General features: G+C 42.9%; 1 protein-coding gene and 1 long non-coding RNA gene across 4 annotated transcripts in view; one reads left to right on the top strand and one right to left on the bottom strand.

Annotated features, from left to right (window-relative positions):
- Positions 1-2,360, top strand: part of LOC311520863 — a 30,309-nt gene extending 27,949 nt beyond the window's left edge. Inside the window, exons 3-4 of one of the 2 annotated variants that reach the window (XR_014711717.1) lie at positions 1,058-1,143; positions 2,155-2,360. This is a non-coding gene — a long non-coding RNA (uncharacterized lncRNA). Of the gene's footprint in view, positions 1-1,057; positions 1,144-1,389; positions 1,770-2,154 lie in introns of those variants that run through there. The other variant, XR_014711718.1, reaches the window with a different exon arrangement.
- FRMD3 (FERM domain containing 3) overlaps positions 1-21,425 on the bottom strand; it is a 226,847-nt gene that overhangs the window by 12,806 nt on the left and 192,616 nt on the right. For both annotated transcript variants that reach the window (XM_084628730.1, XM_084628729.1), the window contains exons 11-13: positions 21,187-21,261; positions 20,305-20,373; positions 13,739-13,860 (exon numbers count right to left, since the gene is read on the bottom strand). In XM_084628730.1, coding sequence (XP_084484856.1) covers positions 13,739-13,860; positions 20,305-20,373; positions 21,187-21,261 — 266 coding nt within the window. The remainder of the gene's footprint in view (positions 1-13,738; positions 13,861-20,304; positions 20,374-21,186; positions 21,262-21,425) is intronic.

Raw genomic sequence — 21,425 nt, 5'->3', positions numbered from 1 at the left:
GAATACACACATCTTTGCTACAGTGGTTAACCATATGCAAATGAATACTTTTCCTGGTTTGGATTTTTACCAGACATTTCACCATACTGACTATTATATTTTCTATCACAGCCTTGTTAAACTACCACCCATACCGGCTCTGACCTTTCACTAAGTTTCCACTGTGTTTAAAGGACTAAAGCCAGTTGCTCAGAACGAATCAAATGACAGGCTTCTAACATGGCCAATAAAAATATCCCACTAGGGAACAGAAGAGGAGGTTATTTTTAAATATTTCCAACTGTCTCATAATGTATAATGCAATATCTTCAATACCATCTTTCTCACTTAGCAGTTGCTAAGAAAACAGCTGAATTACACACAAATATAAAAATATGTAATACATTACAACATAGCAAGGTGAAACAACAGGCCATAAAAAAGACACACAAAGTATCTGGACAAAATGACACTATGATCCTTATTTTAAAAAAAAAATAAATTCAGCCGTCAGAGTTGCACAACCAATGTTATCTGTGGGTGCATTTGTAATTATCTAGGGCTAGATCCCTAGCCCATGCATGGGACTTAAAGCTGCTCTCACCAGGAAGCTGAGTATTCCTCCTGCATGGGGAGGAAGGTTATAAAGGTATTCTACATTTCAAGGTTTGGGACTTAGATTCCTCAGCTAAGGTCAAAGTCTGACCTGTCCTGTGCCCTGGAATAGGTGGGAGAAGAACAGAAAAGTGCAACTGGGAAAGTGCATCTCCCTTTAGAGATGTGCTCCAGTTCTCGATGGTGGACAAAACCAGAGGATGTTCACATCCATCAGAAAGGTGTTGCTCTAGAAAGCACATTGCATTCACCGGTTAGCAAAAGATATGCTGGGTCACTAAACAGACTTAACCCATATGTGCTTATAATTCATAACTAGTTCAACTGGAAAATGGAATAAAACCGCATACATAGTGCCATCCTGACAGTTGTACTGGCAGTCCTTGCTGGTGCCAATGAAGCGACATATCTCTTTCCACTCTAAATACACAAGAGCAAACCTTTTGTCTTTATTCATAAACAGGACAGCATCCCAAACTGACAGCATGCTTATCTCATGAAAGGAGAGTCCCAGGCCAGCCTGGCTGTAAAGTGCTTCAAGGATGTTGGGTGAGCAATACACTACAAGATACGAGAGTATCCTGTTAATTAAGTCTAGGCTCTAGAATGCATGTCATGATTTTATTTTATATGTATACATTTGTTTCCAGTACTTCTACTTGCTATTACTTGAATTCTGTGCTTTGTTAAATAAATTTATACTGGGTTTCACTGTAAACATATGTAAGTGCTGTGTGTTAAGCGGAACAGTGATCTGAGGTGAAACTGGTAAGCTGAGATGTACTGTTTCTTTAGAAGCAGAGGATCTGTGAATACTGCGAATTTTCAGTGGACCAGGGCCTGGACACTCCAGAAGATGCTCAGAAGGTTCACGGGTTGGCATGTGCCAATTGCTACCTGTAGAGTGGCAGCAGGGCCTGCGAGGCTAGAGGGAAGCGCTTGTGTAGCCCGTGACCAGTGCAGCTGGGGAGCTGACCCAAAGCAGGCACAAAGTTTCCTCACACGAAGGGCAGGTGGTAGCAAGGTGCCTCACAACCCTGGGTATCCCGGGAAACATAACAATATGATGTTCAAAACAAATGCAGAGAATATCTTAAAGGTCAGAATTCACAACTGTGTTCTGAGGGAATCCTGGCACAGCTGCTAATTGCCTCTAAAGGACATTAATCAGTATATTTTTGTAGGTTTTTCAGAGGGAATGTGGGGGAACATTTGTTATTTTTGCATTGACAGAACAATTTATGCTTGCAGAACTGGATGTTTCTGTCATGGGTGATTAAACCTCCAGTTTTGTTTGATTTGAAGTTAGAGGACTGTAAATTTGAAAAGCTCATGAAAAACAAATTATGCATTCTATTACATGTAGATCCACTAGGGGACTTCAGAAAGAAATGTTTAAGATTCAGTACCAAGATAAGTAAAGGCAGACACTTCAAGTCACACACTATGGACTTGGCTCCACAAATGAGAGAAATATCTCAACATTCAAAAATAACTGAGCAATTAGCAAGAAATTAAATTACAGGTAAATTGAGTAAAAGATGCCTATTATGTTTACAGGAATTTGCAAGACAACTAGAAAACCTGCCTCCAATCTGTAGCAATCTCAAAATGGAATTATTTAATTTTAAAAAGCCACAGAGCCTTGATGCCCTGCTGCCTGCTCAACCCTGTTTTGTACAGCAAGTATAATCAGCACTCAGAAGTACTATTCTGCTCATTTTAAGATCAAAGGCAGTTTGTTTCTACAGTGCAAGATATTTAACGTTTTTCTCACCATCTGATAAACAGAAATCTGTGTTGTATTTTATATTCAACTGGAATGATTTTAAGAATGCAAATGCATAATTGTACATATGTTTAATAGGTGATGTGCAGTTCTAACCTGAAGTAATGATTTAACAATAAAAATATCTTTTAAAAATAAAATTGTGTGATATAACTCTGTTCCGTGCACTGAAAAAAAGAAAAGTGGACTAGGTCAGAAGTAGTACAGAATCCTTACTGCACGAAGGATCTTTCTGAACTTTAAAGATTGCATTAAACCCCCATACTAAAGGCCACGGACTGTTATTTTGTGTTTTTATTAACCTGTTTCAAAACATCAAAATTGTTATGCAAAAGTGGCCAAATATTTAAAGTTGTGTGCCTAAGATATATGCATAAGATTTCCATGTGTACCTGCTGCATGCAGGAAGTTCATATTTTGACATACAAACTTGGATTGGCAAATGTAAAATGTGTAACAACTGTAAGCACCTGAGTGTGTGTATAGTTACATATATGGGTGTGCAGGTGCAGGTTTCAAGTGAAATATCAAGAAAGAAAGAATTACAGGTAAAGCATACCATCTGTACAGGTTTCTCACTCAAAGACTGAGCTGCTTGAGGGATTTGTCAAAATAAAGTAAAGCAATAACAACACACAAATCTAGGCCAATGCCCAACATTACTAAGCATTACTAGGAGAGGTAGCCGTGTTAGTCTGCATCCACAAAAACAATGAGGAGTCTGGGGACACCTTAAAGACTAAAAAAAAATGTATTTGGGCATAAGCTTTCTAAGCTATTATTAAGTAAAAATGTATATCCAATTGTATACTCACTATATATCTATCTTTTAATTAGATAGGTAAAGGTACGTACAGAGAGCAGGATAAGATATCTCCAAACACAAAAAGAGGCACATACACAGACCCAGTCAGTCCCAGAGGATATATTCTCAGAAAAAATATGTCCCAAATGTGGCCAACACAAATAGAACAAAAGGTAAAAAAGTACAGAACTCTCTGTGGAGGAAGTGCTTGGGAAGCTGACTTTGGGAATTAGTTCTGCAGTGCCAAGAATCAGAAGGGCTCTTTCCTGGAGCCAACTCTCAATACTAAGGCATAGTAAAAGTGTGCAGAGATTCATGCATAAATCTTCAATTGAAAAGGACTTGAAGCTAACAATTAAAGCTACTCTGCTTCAGACTGTTTGACATATGATCCGCAGCCCTCCATAGGTCAAAGCAGTAATAAATACAATGTCTTAAAATAGTTCCTCAGTCATTTAGACGTGGATTTTAAAACAGTGCCGACTGAATTAGTGTCAATTAAAACAAAAAGTTGGGTGGACTTCCTAAAGTCTTAGTCTACTCCAAATAAGGTATGACGGACCTTTGGCTGTCGAGCTGGTGGAAAAGGACCTCAAGGGGATGGGCATGAGAGCAAGAAAATGTTCAGAAGTGGCAGACTGAAGTGGAGATCCATCCCAACTTTAGAAGGAATTCCGGGTGAGACAAGAGCACCATCCTTTTTTGTTGTAAAACTTGACATAAGGTAGAAAGTCACTAAAAAGACTCAAGGTTGCTCACTCAATTGGCGAACTTAAGTCACTGCTACCAGCAGAATAACCTTCCATGTAAGAAACTTGAGCTCACATGTATCAAGTGGCTTAAATGGCACTTTCATCAGTTTGTCAGAACCACATTCATATCCCATGACTCAGGGGGCTTTCAAATGCGTCAAGCCCTACTTAACCGGGTGACTAAGGGATCCAGAGACACTGGTCTACTTTTGCTAGTTCCCGACAGGCAAAATAACAGCTGAATAAACAAAGAGAATTAGGTTTTATTACAGACACAGAAAAAGAGAGCAACCTAGCAGGTTTTGTGGGGGTACTGTGCTGGTGTTCACTTGGGTCCAGCAGGCCTAGAGAGCAGGACATGGCTTAACAGTCTCATAACATTAGGATGGCCCTGCCAGGCAATCTGAGGGGCTGGCGGCCTCCACCGTCCCCTGGTACTTCCTGGGATCCTCCAGTGTCCGGGGGCATAGAGACGAGTAGGGGGAACTGGGCCCTCCCTTTCCACCAGTCCCAACCCAGGGCCAAATGGGGAACAGGTTAAGATAGTCTCAGTTCCCGCTTGCTGGTACAAAAGACCAGCCTCCGCGGGGCCACTGCCTAACTCCCCTGTTCTCTCTTCATGTTTGTGGCATGTCCCAGCACTCATTTTCCCTCCCAGTTTCAGTAATTCAGACAGTCAGTTGTCCAGCTCAGTGCCCAGTTGCTCTCTCATCAGGAAGAACAGGGGTAGAAAGAGGACCCAGGCCCTTGGCGTCCCAGCTGGGTCTTACCCACAGTCCAGATCCTTCCCAGGTAGATCCCTCTGTTCCAGAAGCTAAAGCCTGGCTGCCTTCCTGCAGACAGTCTCAGAGTCCCCTTTTAAGCAGGTCCTCCATTTGGAGCATGCTCTGCTGCTGCTGAGGGGAAAGGCCTTCTTGGCCTAATAGTGCTCCACAATTCCCTTAGCCTCAGTATGGGTCTGTAAACCCCATCACAGGCACCTAAAAAGATCCACATGGGCCCATTTGCCCCACACTGAAAATCTTTTTCCTGGTCCATAATACAGGGACTCAACTTAGGCTTCTGCTTCAAGGATCAATTGTTTGAAGTACTCCAAATCAGCTTATTGTATGGACAGGTGTTTCTGAGGAGTGCCTCTAGAAATGTCCTTGAGCACTCCTCTCAGAGTTTCATGGCTCTGGATGACATCTCCAAGCATATCTGACACTCACGCCTGTAATGCTCATCTCCATAGAGAGGTCACGCTCACCTACGAGGGACATCTTGTACTTATAGTCACACTTTTTGAAATTACTGTGCTCCCTTCCTCCTTCTGCCTCATAGCCAGGGAGAACAACATTGCTGTATGTTTCATTTCTAGAAAGCAAGACTCCGGATCCACGCTGAGAACCGTACAAAGCTAAGAGCGCTTTAGGCAGAGTCAATATGGATCGGGGGATTAATCGATCTGGAAAGCCTGGAACATGACAAGTACTAATTATTTTTCTTCAGAAAAATACACCAAAGCTGGCACTGAATTTTTTTTTTCCAGAGTTCCTAACACACTGGAGTCTTGAGAACGCTGATCGCTAAGGCTTTGTCTACACTACCACTTTTGTTGGTAAAACTTGACGGCCAGAGGTGTGAGGAGAAAAAAAAAAAACACTCCTGAGGACACAAGTTTCATTGGCAAAAGCACCGGTGTGGACAGTGCTATGTTGGCAGGAGAGGCTCTTGTGCCAACATAGCTAATGCTGCTTGTTGGGGGTGGTTTCATTATTCCGGCAAGAGAGCTTTCTCCTGCCGGCAAAGAGCGGCTACACAGGACACGTTACTGCAGCACAGCTGTAGCGGTACAGCTGTGCAGTTCGTAGGGTAGCCATAGCCTAAGAAATGCACCAAAGTGCCACATAACTTGTGACAGACTAAAAGTGTTAAGGCTACGATGCTAAAGCATTAAAAAAGGTGCTCTGAGGATACCAATGAAGCATACCAGATCAGCCCAGAGGCAGTAGGAGGTCATGGATTCTGAAAAGGATTCTACTTCTGTGATCACCAAGCCAATAGTGCAGAAGAACAGACAGGCCAGTAAAAACTGAACATTTATTCAAGCAAAGATACCTGAGATGCTGTCACTGGATGAGCCGGACACCTGCAGAGATCTCCTTCCCTGACCAGGGTTGAGAAAGAACCTGCTAGGAGGTTCCAGGAACTGAGACAGCGGAAGCTGGAGTGTGACTGGGAGGGTGTGAAAGGTTTAATTGTCTCACGTTTAACTCCCATGGCCTCAGAGAATAAAAACTGTGAGTTAGGGGAGTTCTGCCCTATCGTGCACTGGGAGTTGGAGACTCAACATTGAGACTCCTGAGAGGACAGTATCTTTAAAGAAAAATATTTTCCATTAACTGTAAATAGAAAGACATTAACCTTCATTTCTATCATATCACCAGGGAAACTGTCCTGATAATAACCAAAATTGGTTAGTCTCTAAGGTGCCACAAGTACTCCTTTTCTTTTTGCGAATACAGACTAACACGGCTGTTACTCTGAAACCTGACCTGATAATTAGTGCCATCTCCCAGCACATTTCTTAAACAAATCTACTCGTTTCTCTAGGGGTTTGCATTCCTCTCTCTCTCATCTTGTCAGACTTTTCAAAGTTTCAGGTTGCTCAGCAATATAAACAGGCACCTGTTACTAGTCTGAAAAATGCAGGAGTACTGTCATTTAAAAAACTTTCAGGGATGCGTGGGAAGGGACATAATTAAGGTATAATGTTGAAATGAGATTGTGGCCTGCCCAGGACACATTGGGACAGGCTGGGTGGGAGAGGTGCTGACAACGTGCCTCTCAAGGCAGTGCTCCTGTGAAGACTAGGCCAGATTTTAAAGCTGTCCTCCCTAAACTGTGAATGTGACCTAGTAGTTTTGTTAAAATGTTTTAATGGTATGAAGACAAAGATGTAGAGCTTCAGAAAAAGGGTGTTTCCCACTCTCCCTCTTAGCAGAACCATTGCTTTTAATTATAGCTGTTGACCACTTAGACTGTGTCTGTATGAATCAGCACTCTGTCCAGTGGTTCTCACGCACATGTTGTTACAATGCATTGATTGAGAATGATCTTTTGAATGCTCAAGACACATGGGAGTGCAAAATCTGACATCTGGAACAGGAAGGGGCAAGGAGGTCCTTGCCAACTTAAAAAAAAATTAAACAAAGTATTAGAGATACATTTCCATCTCAATTCTGTTACTCATAGGCAGAGTTTTATCATTTTCCCTGAAGACATTCTAGTCAGTGTGACTAAGTACGAAGAATATTATCCTTATACTTGTAGCTCTTCCAGCACTGATCTGGTAAACCATCCACAAGAAAAAATGGTTACCTACCTTACATAACTGTTGTTCTTCGAGATGTGTTGCTCATGTCCATTCCATTCCAGGTGTGCTCGTGCCCATGTGCACGGCCGGAGATTTTTGCCTTAGCGGTATCTGTAGGGTCAGCTGTGGCGCCCTCTTAAGTGCCGCGCTCATGCATCCGTATATCAGGGGCGCTGGCCCTACACCCTCTCAGTTCCTTCTTGCTTGCAACTCCGACAGGGCAGGAGGGCAGGTAATGGAATGGACATGAGCAACACATCTCAAAGAACAACAGTTACTAAAGGTAGGTAACTGTTTTTTCTTCTTTGAGTGCTTGCTCGTGTCATTTCCATTCTAGGTGACTCACAAGCAGTATCCCTGGAGGTTGGCTCAGAGTTCACGGTAGTGCGGCTTGCAACACTGCTCTACTGAAGCGAGCATTGTCTTGGGCTTGCTGGGTAAGTGCATAATGAGACATAAACATGTGGACAGATGACCAGGTAGCGGCCCTGCAGATATCCTGAATCGACACCTGGGCCAGGTAGGCTGCCAACAAAGCCTGATCGCTAGTCAAGTGGGCGGTCACGGTTGCTGGTGGAGGCACTTGTGATGAGACCCCCCTGGGGTGCCACCTGCAACTGGGGTACCACTGAGCCCCCTGACCCACCAGCCTCAGCTCCCTCTCACACTGTGCTGCTGTGGAAAGCTTCAAAGCCCTCCAGCCTGTACTTTTACCAGAATTCATACAGGTAGGGACACACCCAGCTGCAGTTACACGCAGGCTCTCTACCAGCTTCCCAGCCTGGGACCCCAGAGCAGTACCATCCTGCCCTGGTCAAATCTGGTCAGTATATGGGTTTAATACCTAGTCCGCCTCTCCCTCAATGTGAAGAAAACAACGCACACGTGAGTGAACCAAGCAGAGATATTCCGCAAGCACTCCGGTCAAAGCTCACTAGTTTAGATTAAAACATAAAATAACTAACTACTGTAAAACTATTTACAAGGCCTTAAGGCTTGAAGACTGAAGTAGAAGAACTGCTAACCCTTGGAAGGAAAGAGAAAGGCGCTCCGACTACCCACCATGGGCAGTAAGAAGGAACTGAGAGGGCGTAGAGCTGGCAGTGCCTAATATACCAATGGATGAGCGCGGCACTCAAGAGGGTGCCAGAACCAACCCTACAGATACCGCTTAGGCAAAGATATACGATGGCCCCGCACGTGGGCACGCACCTCTACAATGGAATCGACATGAGCAAGCACTCGAAGAAGAATATAATTTTGAAACTTTGGGGCTTAAGATAGAGCAACCAGTTCTGCATCTGGGTGTTCAAACTGGCATCAAGTCATCTCAACCTGATATTTGAGTGATTATTTGCAAATTTAAGTGCCCACATGACGAACCGGGCACCAAACTTTGAAAATTCGGATCTGCTTGTTTGTTCTAAACGGAACTGCTTTATTATTTACTTTTAAAACTTCTCTAACTGACAGAACAGTAATTTTTTATGGCATCATCAAAGTCTATTGGCTTTTGCCTGCACTGCAATGGACTGCCATGACCTCTTGTCCAGTCAGAACACCCTTCCTTCTGTATTATTCATGCTTTGGCCTTGGAGAAAACTAGCAATACCACACAGCATTACTGAACAACTTGTGTATTTATGGAAGAGAATTTCATTTTACAAGCAAGTCTACACAATGTGCTTAGATTTTTAGGAATGACATTAGATAGGTTAGAATGATGGGGATTTATTTTTAGTCCCTACATTCTGTTTGTTTTCTCTTCTGAAACAATTCTCCTACGCACAAACAAATAGGATATTTTGAACAACTTCAGACCTACACAAAGTTTCTTGTGCTGGAGTTCACTCTGATGTCTTTGTTACCTAGCAACTTTCAAATAATTGGCATGAAATCTACCTCATTGCCTGGCAGTTTCTGTCAAGTAATTTAGTTTCATACTTCTCATAGACTTGACCAACTTGTGAATTAATCTCTCGGGCAATTTTTGGAAGCAAAGGGATATTTTCAAGGAGCTCATTAAAATGGCAACACAAGAAACCACCAAGTCACCGCATATTGGGCAACTCATTCAGCTACCATGTATAAGGTTGATTGAAATTCAGGGACAAGCAAGAGGTGCTAGGCTAACAGGTGAAATATTGACAGTGCTAACACTGGTCTGGGAGTCAAGAAACCTGGTTTTTACTGCTGGCTCTGCTACCAATCAACCATGTGAACACAGACAAGTCATGTAACTGCTCTGGGACTCTGTTTCCCCATCTGTGTAAAGAAACTACTAATGCTTACCCCTGTTCATAAGACTGACACAAGCACCTCTGTAGTCACACCCTACACACTATTGTAATAATCTTTGTACAAAATATGCCTTGTGAGGTATCATCTGAAAACTAATAACTCACTACTAATTAATATTTTTGCATGATGTAAGCACACAGTGGGTATTAAGAGTTATGAATATACGCTAAAATTATGACTAAAGTGTGTTTAAAGTAGGCATGCAGGGAGAGTTGGTAAATAGGTTTGCCTTAGAAAAAGAAATGTGTATTTGATTCTCTGACCACCCCAGTCTTCAGACAAAGACAATGAAGGTCCATTTTTACATATTAAGTAAACAAACCTATTAAGCTAACAAGTGGAGGAAGAAAGAGCACAGAGCTTCCTTCTCCACCGGAGAACATAGGAATGGCCATCCTGGATCAGACCAAAAGTTCATCTAGCTCAGTATCCTGTCTTTCGACAGTGGCCAATGCCAGGTGCTCCAGGGGGAATGAACAGAATAGGTAATCAAGTGATCCATCCGCTATTGCCCATTCCCAGCTTCTGGCAAACAGAGGCTAGGGACACCATCCCTGCTCATCCTGGCTATCCTCCATGAATTTATCCCGTTCTTTTGAACCCTGTTATAGTCTTGGCTTTCACAACATCCTCTGGCAAAGAGTTCCACCCGTTAACTGTGCATTGTGTGAAGAAATACTTCCTTTTGTTTGTTTTAAATCTGCTGCCTAGTAATTTCATTCACTGACCCCTAGTTCTTGTGTTATAAGGAGTAAATAATACTTCCTTATTTACTTTCTTCACACCAGTCACGATTTTAGAGACCTGCGGTTCTCAAACTGTGGGTCAGGACCCCAAAGTGGGCCGCAACCCCATTTTAATGGGGTTTCCAGGGCCAGCATTAGACTTGCTGGGACCCAGGGCTGAAGCTGAAGCCCAAACTCTACCCACACCTGGGCTGGCGGGGCTCAGACTGCAGCCCCCTGTCCCTCCACCTGAGGCAGCGGGACTTAGTCTCCACCTCCCTCCTGGGGTCATGTAGTAACTTTGTTGTCAGAAGGGGGTTGCAGTGCAATGAAGATTGCGAACTCCTGTTATAGACCTCTGTCATATCCCCCTTTAGTCACCGCTTTTCCAAGTTGAAAAATCCCAGTCTTATTAATCTCTCCTCATGAGGTTGCCTTCCTCACAGCTTAAATGAACTTTACTTTGAGGGGTAACTCTCAGAAGAATCCATATAAAGATGGGAGGGCTGACCCTTAAGTGAATTGAATTACCTGAATATATACAATATTAAATGAAATGTTTATATACAATATTACTGTATTATAAAAAAGTGTACTGAATGAGATCTTTTCTGAAAGCTGATAGCATACTGTTAATATAATTGTGAAATGCCTGTATTAACACTATATGAGGATATATGGATACTTAATGATACTATTTATTAAAGTATGTGGCCAAACAGGGAGAAATGGGTTCCCTGCCAGACAGGAGAGAAGGCAGCTATTTACCTGTCTCCTGTGTAAAGTAAGCATGGTGGAAGCAAAACAATAGAAGCCCCATTTACACAGAAATGAGCAAAGGACTGGGAAGTTCACAAGAAGAGAAGAAAAGCATGAGGTCATCCTGACTCTTGAAAAGAAGTCACTGAACGTTGGAAGATATAAGAAAAGACAGAAGCCATCTTTGGCCTCCATCACGAGGCAGAAACAAGGGAGTGGAGTTTGTACAAGCTGAGAAAGATGGGTCCTTCAATTTGGGGTGTGGGGTGAGGGTTTAAAATCTCTGGAAACTGAATATGGTTGAGAAATCTGTCTAGGTAAAGATCTTTCACCTAGGAAGACAAGGAAAGACAGCACCTTGTACTTCTGTGGAAGGTCCTGACTGAGGGAAAGTCAGCCATGGCTGGGAAGAAGGAAGATTCGTGAGAGAAACCATCTTGAATAGTCCATACCTTGCCAGATTAAGGTTTAGACTTTTAAATGCATGTTTTCACTTTTATTTGCTTGCAACCCTTTCTACCTTTATTCCTTTTACTTGGCATCACTTAACTTATGTCCTATTCATAAATTTGTTTTATTTTAACTATAAGCTAATTCAGTGTGGGTTTACCAGGAAGAATGTATTTACCCCAGTTAATAAGCTGTGATGTGCTTGTGTGTCTTCAGAGGAACAAACGAACCTTATTATTTCTCTGAGTGGTCCACAAGAGGGCTGGACATTACAGAGCATATGGTTTTGGGAAAATTCAGGACTGGGAGTGTGGTGGGATCACCTTGCTGGACGTAACCAAGGCTGGTGGTGTAAGCCAGAGCGGAGCTGTAGACAGGCTGCTGGGGTCACAGCCACTGAACTAGGGCTGTCTAGCACACAGAAACTTCAGAGTGTGACCTGTATGCTTGCAGGCTAGTTGTGAATATCTCAGGCTGGGAGCTACAACAGCAAAGCATTGAGAGGCGTCCAGGGTTGCAGAGGAAGTGGTGACACAGCCCCTCTCTTGGCTGGATTGCACCCCAAACCCCATAACAAAGTCACTTTAAGATCTATGGAGGAAAATATTATACAAGTGCTAAGTATTACTACTAGCAGTCATAGTAATTTAATTATGCATATGGTACCTCCTAGGAGACAATCCATAGACAAACATTCGCATTAGGTCTTACAACTTTACCTCTAAAGTAACTATATCAATATCTATTTGAAAGTCAAGGTGGCTACTGAACTGTACATGTTATTTATTTGAAGTGTATCAACATTATTCAGTGAGCACTACCCTTGACAGTTTTCAAAATTGGATTTCACTACTGCACACTTTTCATCATAACCAACAGTAAATTCAGCTGCTCCAGCTATATATACTTCTGCAGCTAGGAAACCCTAGATGGGACATTAGCTGATTTTGCAAAAATACTGTTTTTTTACAAGTAACAAGGTGGATTATTCTGTAATTGTGGTAATTCTGTCTTCTAGTAACACAGTATTTGGTGGTTATCTGGGAACCAGATAAAGAAGTCACCATAAATACACCTTTCAAAGTCGTAGCTAACAAGTAATTTATTGTAAATTAACACTAATTACATAGTTATCTACAGTAATGGGTGAATGACCAGATGTTTAGCTAAGTACCCAAACATTCAAATGCTTAGCCAAACATCATCCAACCCCTTTGGATGAAATCCTGACCCCACTGAAATAACAGGCAATATTCCCATTGACATCGATACAGCCAAGATTTCACTTTTGGGGTCTGTTAAAGGAAGGTAGAACTCTTATGAAAAAACAGACACACTTGTGAGATTTCTAGTACTTCCTGCTGCAGCAATGCGAAACCACAAATTATTTGATCTCCAGCCCAATGAAATCTAATTCTCTGGTGAAATACCATTGGCTTTCCATATTTCTATTGAATCTACAGGGGGGGGGAATTTTTAGGTAGAAATAATGTATTTATGTATGTTGAAATTAAGCCAAGATGTTAAGATTCATACCCTTACTTTTAAAAACCATGCTATGGGATCTTTAATGAACACTTCATCTGAGAGTTAGGTGCAGAAAAAGCAGTGAATAAGCAAACATGTAGACATCCTCTTTACATAAAGAATATACTCAAATGTTCAGAGTCTCCTCAGAATAATGTCCACAGGAGTCAATGGAGTTACATTAGCAGAGAATTTGGGCTGGTATTCTTCACTATGTCCTTAAATTCTATGTAGTTTTGCAGTGCAATCTCAAACAGCTGTCACATTCCATCACAGAGTTCGTTGCATGTCATTATTTAGTGGAATGATCCCCATACTTCTTACCTATTTTGCAGGTATGTTGTGAGGCTGTGTGTGTGTGTGTGTTTTGAGTGCCTTTCACCTGAGGATCTCCAAACTGTTATCCCCATTAATTCCTCACCAAGACAATTATTCTTAAGTCATGCTACTTGCATGGAGCTTTCATACCACACAGCTCTCAGAATTAGTAATAATTTTTCAATACGGTGCACTGAGGAGTTAATGGTGTAATTCCTAGTGGTAACTGTACAGCTATTTCCACACTTACTAAGTTGATATTCCACCTTTAATTAATCTTTCCATGTGCACAGGAATGTTTTAATAACAGTTTATAACAGTTATGATTTCGAGCATGAACCAGTGAGGTAATTGACTCACCTTCATCTAAAGGAACCTCTTCTTCCTCACTTGGAGAAGGGAGGAGGGGCTGCAGTGGTTCCATATTGATTATGAGTTGTTTATTCAAGGAATGAGAGCTACAACTCTGAGGAATGCTGGTTCTAAAAGCAAAGATAAACAGCATCAGTTTGTTCACAAGAAATCATTACAAAATAAATACAACTGCCTTTACCCTTGCCTCAAAATAATTTTGAATAAGTTATAATGGGCCTCCAAGGAGAACATTCCACTTACAGTGAATATGCTTTGACTCCTCCCCTATCTATTAGGTCACACCCTTGGCTGAATAGTGGCTCTGCATCTGAAGTGCTGCAGAGGGGCCAGTAGTGGCTCTGCAGTAGGGGGGCTTCCTGCTTCATTTAGCCTCACATCTTCTCATTTTATACTGCATTTCAGCTTTACTGCTCCATTCTACGCTGCACAGCAGTGAGGAGAATACGGCCCCTTAGAGAGAGAATGCTAATCATATTGCTGAAGAACCATGCTCCACTGTCTTTGGGACTGGGTCAAGGATCTTCTATGGTTTTGGATGTGTAGACTTAAGAATAAACCATGAGTGTTTTCTGCCACTCTCATCACTACATGAGGAACAGCTCTCACTCCAGACACGGTCTCTACAACGTGCCTTCAATCGGTTTTTATTAGTTGTTTATTATTAGCTCTTTGGTACAGCCTTCCCTGTTAGCAAGTGTTGATCTTGTTAGGGAAGGTAAAGAAGGTTCTAACTGACTCACTCAGCCACTTGGCTCACTATCTTAGTCATGTGTTAAGAAGACAAGGACGTTAACTCACCTGTGCAGTAACTGACATTCTTCGAGATGCACGTCCTTGTGGGTGCTCCACTCCAAGCGTTGATGCATCCCTGCCCCTTCGTTCAGAGATTTTTACAGCAGTACCCGCAAGGGCCGCACATGTGCGGTGCCTACCTCACATGCTGACAGTGCCTTGATATCGCACGCGCGGCCCAAGCTCCTCAGTTCCTTCTCTACAATGGCGACCACTCCACACTCCGAAGTGGAGGGGAGGAGGGTGGGTAGTGGAGCACCCACAGTGCTCAAAGAACGTCAGTTACTGCATAGGCAAGTAACCTCCTCCTCCTCCTCCTCCTTCTTCTTCTTCAAGAGATGTCCCTGTGGATGCTCCACTCCAGGTGACTGAAAAGCAGTCTCTCTTAAGGAGGTAGGGACTTCAGATCTGGTAAGAAAGCTGTAGACAGCACACCTCGGCCCATTCAAGTGTCGGTCAGGGGTTTCTGAGTAAGACCATAATGTTTAGTAAAGGTATGCGCTGAAGCCCAGGTGGCAGCTTTGCAAATATCTGTGAGGTGAATGTTATGTAAGAATGCCACAGATGTTGACACAGATCTGATGGAGTGTGCCCTAAAAGAAGTTGGAGAATTCATCTTCTTTAGTTGGTAGCATAGGCGGATGCAGTCTGTTATCCAGTTGGATAGTCTCCGGGTAGAGGTGGTATTTGCCTCTGGATCATTCTGCGATTGAAATAAAAAGTTTTGGGGAAGCCCTAAACAGCTTAGCCCTGTCCAAGTAAAAAAACAATGCTCTACGCACGTCAAGTGTGTGCATTGTTGATTCAAAAGAATTTGTGTGCAGTTTAGGGAAAAAGGTTGGTAAGTGGATAGCTTCGTTGATGTGGAAGGACGAGTGGACCTTGGGAATAAATAAGGGATGCATTTGGAGCATGACTTTGTCCTTAAAAAAATATATAGTGTATGGTGGGTCAGCCATAAGTGCTCCAACACGTCTGGTGGATGTAATCACAACTAAAAACTAAGTTCTCATGGATAGATGTAGGAGGAAACATGTTGCTAGCGGCTCAAATGGTTGGTGCATCAAGCATGTGAGAACCAAGAACAGGTCCCAGGGTTGAGCGAGCGGTCTAATGTCCATTGCAGATTGCTCCTGTCCGTCCGCTGCAAAAGTGTGCACAGGTTCAGAAGCAGATCTTCGTGGGCTGTGTTGGTTACTGTGGTCCCTGCTGTAGAAAACCCAAGGGCTCCAGTAATGCCATTGTCTGGGGAAGGTTGCCATCCATGGGTGTCCATACCAGGGTGGTAAGTCCCTGGAATATGAGGACGTTGATCTCCTTGGTCCCATGCTAGCAGGAGTCAGAAGTGGGGATGAATGGTGTGGTGAAAAAACTCCCTCCACTTCATCGTCCTCATCACTAGAAAAGTGAGAGGGAATAGGGGATAGTTGTCAGTGCCATGCAGACAGTTCCAGTGAGAGACCGGTACCAAGTAATGGGGGATGGTGAGACTAGCAAATCGCTCGAATGAATAAACTGCAGTGCCGAGGTAGAAGGAGCCAGAATATACTGCGCTGGGTGCAGCGGCGGTGCCGTAGGGTCAGCCAGCACAGACTGGTGCGGCACCGTATGCGTCTGCATAGGTGGTTCAGGTGTGGGTGCCACAACAGCAACCGTAGTTGTGTGGCCTGGGCAGACTCAGCTGAGCAGTGGCATATTAGAAGAGGCAGGCAACTTTAAGCCTGTAGCCTAGACACTGGAGCAGTGCATACTGGCAGCAGCTGTAGTATGCATGGTACCGGAGGTGCCCAGAGCATCATATGTGCTGAGCCGGAGACTTGCTCGGAGACCATTTGGAGGCTGACTGGTTTCTGTGAGGTGATGAAGCTGGCCATTTTTAATCCTTCAGGGACTTAGGCGGGCTTTGTCTTGAGTAGAACTCCTGACCTGGATCAGAGACAGGTCTGAGGGACTTCTCCTTTAAAATTAACTTGAGCCTCAGGTCTCCATCCTTTCATGCCCTAGGCTTCAGCTTACTGCAGTGGGCACACTTTTGGGGGATGTGGGAATCCCCCAAACAATGAACACATTGAGAATGGCCATCAGAGATAGGGATGGCCTCTCTGCATGTAGTGCATCTCTTAAAACCTGGCAAGCCAGGCATAATATAAACTGTCTAAGTGAGTGACAGAAAAAAACTGGGAAGGGGCAGGGGGGGGTGGTTAAGAGAAAAAGGGGAGAGAGGAAATAAAACTTTTTTTTCATAGATATTTAGGTCAGACTGGATGATCATAATGGTCCCTTCTGACCTCCTGCACAACACAGGCCACAGAACTTCACCCACCACTCCTGCAAAAAACCTCTCACCTATGTCTGTGCTATTGAAGTCCTCAAATCGTGGTTTAAAGACTTCAAGGAGCAGCAACTGACCCGTGCCCCATGCTACAGAGGAAGGCGAAAAACCTCCAGGGCCTCATCCAATCTGCCCCAGAGGAAAAAGTCCTTCCCGACCCCAAATATGGAGATCAGCTAAACCCTGAGCATATGGGCAAGATTCATCAGCCAGATACTACAGAAAATTCTTTCCAACTTATTGGATTAAAATACTAGATAAACTGTATAAACAACTGACTGTCTAAAAGTGAAAATCCTTGAGTGAGACTGCTGAGCTCCGTCTCAGGCTGGGGACAGTAGAGAAGGAACTGAGGAGCCTGGGCCACGAGCACACAATATTGAGGCACCATCGGCGCATGAGGCAGGCACCATGCATGGGCAGCCTGCACAGGTACTGCTGTAAAAATCTCTGAGCAAAGGCACACACCAACACCTGGAGTGGGCACCCACAGGGACATCTCTCAAAGAAGAATGGAGTGGTTCTTTCAAGAGGATATTTTGGGTTGTTGTGATAATTGGGCCCACATATTTACTGTAGTTGTGAGTTAACTATAAGAAGTGAGTGAAAGTTCGTAAGATGTCACAGTAACTTAGAACAACAAATGTTGATGGGAAAAAGTACGAAAGGGAATCAGACAGACCGAATTAGTCCAAACAAAAAGGCCTACTGATATAAATCAAGGACTCTGTTCAGATCATGCTTGATAAACAAGAAAAGCATGGAACCAGAAATCAGTGAACCAAAATTGGTGTGTCAAAAACTACGTCTTATGGGTGGACAAAATAATGAGGGGATAGGCTCTTCCACCAATCACTCCCTTTGTGGGTCCTTAAACAAAAGGACTTTCAGAAACAAAACTGGCTAGTGGAGGACGCTTCACCACCCAAGCTGCTATCCCCACTATCTCCTCTGACCCCGGACCTTCTTTGTCCTAATCCTGAGAGATGTCCTGACCAGAGACACACACACACACACACCCCCCATCACCACCTCAAATGTTTCCAGATGAATCCCAATCACCACCTGGGATGAAACAGGATCAGACATAGGCACTGGTTTCCTATGGACCCACAGGATGCTCAACCCCCACCCCGCTCCTTCCCTCATGCCCCCACCCCTGTCCCACCTCTTCCTGCCCTGCCCCAGGCCATGCCCCCACCCCACTTCCCAAGTCCCCCGCCCGCCTCTTCCAGCCCTGCCTCTTCCCACCCAGTTCCGCCCCTCCCCTAAGCATGCCCCATCCCGGCTTTGCCCCCTTCCCCCCAGCGCCTCCTGCATACTGTGAAACAGCTGATTGCGGTGGGCAGGAGGCACTGGGAGGGAGGGGGAGCAGTTGATCGGCAGGGCTGCCAGCGGGCAGGAGGCGCTGGGGGGGGGGGTTGGGGGGGGAGAGGGAGCTGGCTGCCAGTGGATGCTAAGCACCCACTAATTTTTTTCCTGGAGCACCCACACAGTCGGTGCCATGGGATTAGACCTTAACAGCAACAGTAGCAGCTCCAAGCCGTCTCAACTAGCTTCTCTTTTCCCCCAAAGGACAGTCATTACCATCTCATCTACCATACTATCTAAGAGACTGTCAAACAAGGTGGTTTTTCCTTCTAAAAATTCACTCCAGCTAAAGGGAAATGGAAAGCGAAAAGGGATGTTGTTAAAATGAAGGCCTCACTTAATACTTTACAGTTCAAGTGCTTCAACATTTTTTCCTTCTTTTCTTCATCTTTAATAAAAGGGTAAAATAATTTTTGTTAATGATGTGTTTGCCATGGTGCTAAGCAGGCTGAGGTCTCCGTATACCAAACCCTGAACCTTGTTTAAACACTGGACAGTGAGTGGGTTATACTAACACCTTTGGGCTATATATTCTATTTAAATTAATAGAACAGGTTGTAGGCAGGAGCCCCAGTAGTATGCTGTAAAGGTTTTTGTTAAAAGAGCCAAACACTCGAATGAGGGCAAGTTTCCGATTCCACATAGTGTGTGGACCTTGTTTCAGTATAGGCTGAGAAAGGTACTTGCCCACATTCTACTAAAGCAATATTCTTCTCATCACAAAATTACACACTACTTAAAATAGTTATCAAAAGAAAAGGCAGTTAAGTTCATGCAGCAATTTTGTGCCATGTAGAGTAAACCCTCAGCGTAGGCAACAGAAGTTATGTATTTTGTCACCGTTCACTTATATTATTTTTGCAATGCTTTAAAACACAGAAAAGCCAAATGCAAAAGAAATCTTTAACAAAAAAATCAAAATCATATTTATCCCTCAGAATGGACTGATAGAAAATGGACAGCAAAGAATAAATCAAGACAACTTGGACAATCATATGGATCTCCTATGTTAATGTCCACTTGCACACTTAAATAGTGCATTCAATCTCAATGGAAGACCTGCCCACTTATTTTTGTATACTCTTATTTAGACACCTAATTTTTAGACCCTCCGTTTGGCGCATCATTTAAATGTAACTTGGTTAATGTTATTCAATAACCATGTATACCCATGTTAAGGGCAACACAACTGAATCTTTATGAAGATTACCTTTTAGACATTATTAAGAGCCTAACTTAGGGCAATGCTCCACGCTTCACCAAGGGATAGCTGGTATTTCAGGACACAATGAAAAAAAGTCACACAAACTCCACACACAAAAGTAATGGAAAATTAACTTTACACTGGCTGTGGCTGCAAATATGCAAAAAATTAAGCAATCACTCTGGTCTCTGACACAATAAATATGTTTTTCAAGCTTTCTGAAGTGTTTCTTTTCCTCGTGGCATTTCTTTCCTTTCTTCTGCTTAGTCTCTAATCATGGAGTTTGTGCAAGTTTTCCATTTCCATTTGTTTTGATCAGGGTCTGATCAACTCCTGCTGGCTGTACAATGAGTGACATGTCTCAGGAAGACACCTGTCTATTTTCAAGGGTACAACAGTATAGCTTTAGAAAAAGCAAACCAGAGAACTTTTTCCCAGATGAGAAGAACTATTCTCCTCTCTCTTTAAACTGGTTTTTAAGTCAGTGGATAAGTTGCTACATAAATCCCTCCTCCTAAAAAATTAAAAACAGGTCAATGACTGGGGCTGAAATGCAGGTGATTTTTTTCCCAGGATCATACTTCCTACCTGGTGATACAGAGGCCAGTGAACTATTTTACTGATTGATTAAAAGGAATTTCAGGTCAATACTGATTCAACTCCCTTACCTAGGACAGAAAAAGTGATAGAGACACTTGTATTATACTAACTTAGCATCTTCCATTAGGATTGATTGTCTCAAATGGCTGCTCAGAATGATGGTCCCTTTGTCCCATAGTAACCAAAGTGACTTTTTCTGTGTAAAGCAGACTCATCTTCTTTGGTCCTTAAAGTTAAAGTATCAAAACATACCTGTGCACTTCAGGAGGCTCTCTCTGGATTTTAGAGCTTGCTTCAACAACCTCTTTGGCGACCTTTCCACTGTAAGGAAACATGAATTTGAATGGTTTCAGAGTAACAGCCGTGTTAGTCTGTATTCGCAAAAAGAAAAGGAGTACTTGTGACACCTTAGAGACTAACCAATTTATTTGAGCATGAGCTTTTGTGAGCTACAGCTCACTATGCATCCGATGAAGTGAGCTGTAGCTCACGAAAGCTTATGCTCAAATAAATTGGTTAGTCTCTAAGGTGCCACAAGTACTCCTTTTCTTTTTATGAATTCGAATACTCAAGCAACTTTTGAGGGATTTTTTAAATTTATGTTAACATTAATATGTAGCTGTAACATGAACTATTAAAATGGCCACAAAGAAAAGCAACACATTTTTAGAAGACAGGATACCAGAGTACTTTTATTTTTTAATTTATCAGAAATCAATGTAGTGCTCCCCCTGAAAATACAGGAGATCATTTATCTGCAGAACAAGTACAGAAGAGCTGTGTCAGCATGAGTTTCACCCCGCTGTCTCACCAAGGTATGTCTACCCTGATTCTAGAAGCATCTGGTGAGAGTAGTTCAATCTCTATGCTATCCAAGTTTTGTCTTGTCTTGAGACTGCAACAAAGGATATTGTGGCTTTTTTTCTTATGTGAAACACTGTTCACTACGATCTAAATGAAACCACCAACTAATTTCATAAAAGACAGTGAAGAGCAATCAGGCTTTGAATCCCTACTGACCTGCATTGGGAACCCTAGAGGTAAAGGCTCAATTTCCCATTAAAAATTTTCCAAGCTCTCCACCCTCGGAATGGTTAATCTTAAAAAAAAACATAAGGACAAGAAAGTGCATACCTATATCGAAATCTACTGCCTTTAAAAAATATTTTGCTGCTGGACATCGTCTTGATCTGACTTGATTTTGCATACCTTCCAGAAAAAGAAGAGTACATGGTTGTCACATTTTCAAAAAGTGTAAAAAGCAACTTAATATACAGACATGAGCAAGACAAATGACCAATTGTGTTATTCTTCTACTATACCAGAATATTCTATAATTGGCAGTTTAAAACTTTTATAGTGGTATGTGTAAT

The sequence above is a fragment of the Lepidochelys olivacea genome, assembly GCF_965140295.1.
Source record: "Lepidochelys olivacea isolate rLepOli2 genome assembly, chromosome: 5".
Taxonomy (NCBI): Eukaryota; Metazoa; Chordata; order Testudines; family Cheloniidae; genus Lepidochelys; species Lepidochelys olivacea.
The sequence above is the reverse complement of the archived record's forward strand: the minus strand, read 5'-3'. Positions and strand labels throughout refer to the sequence as shown.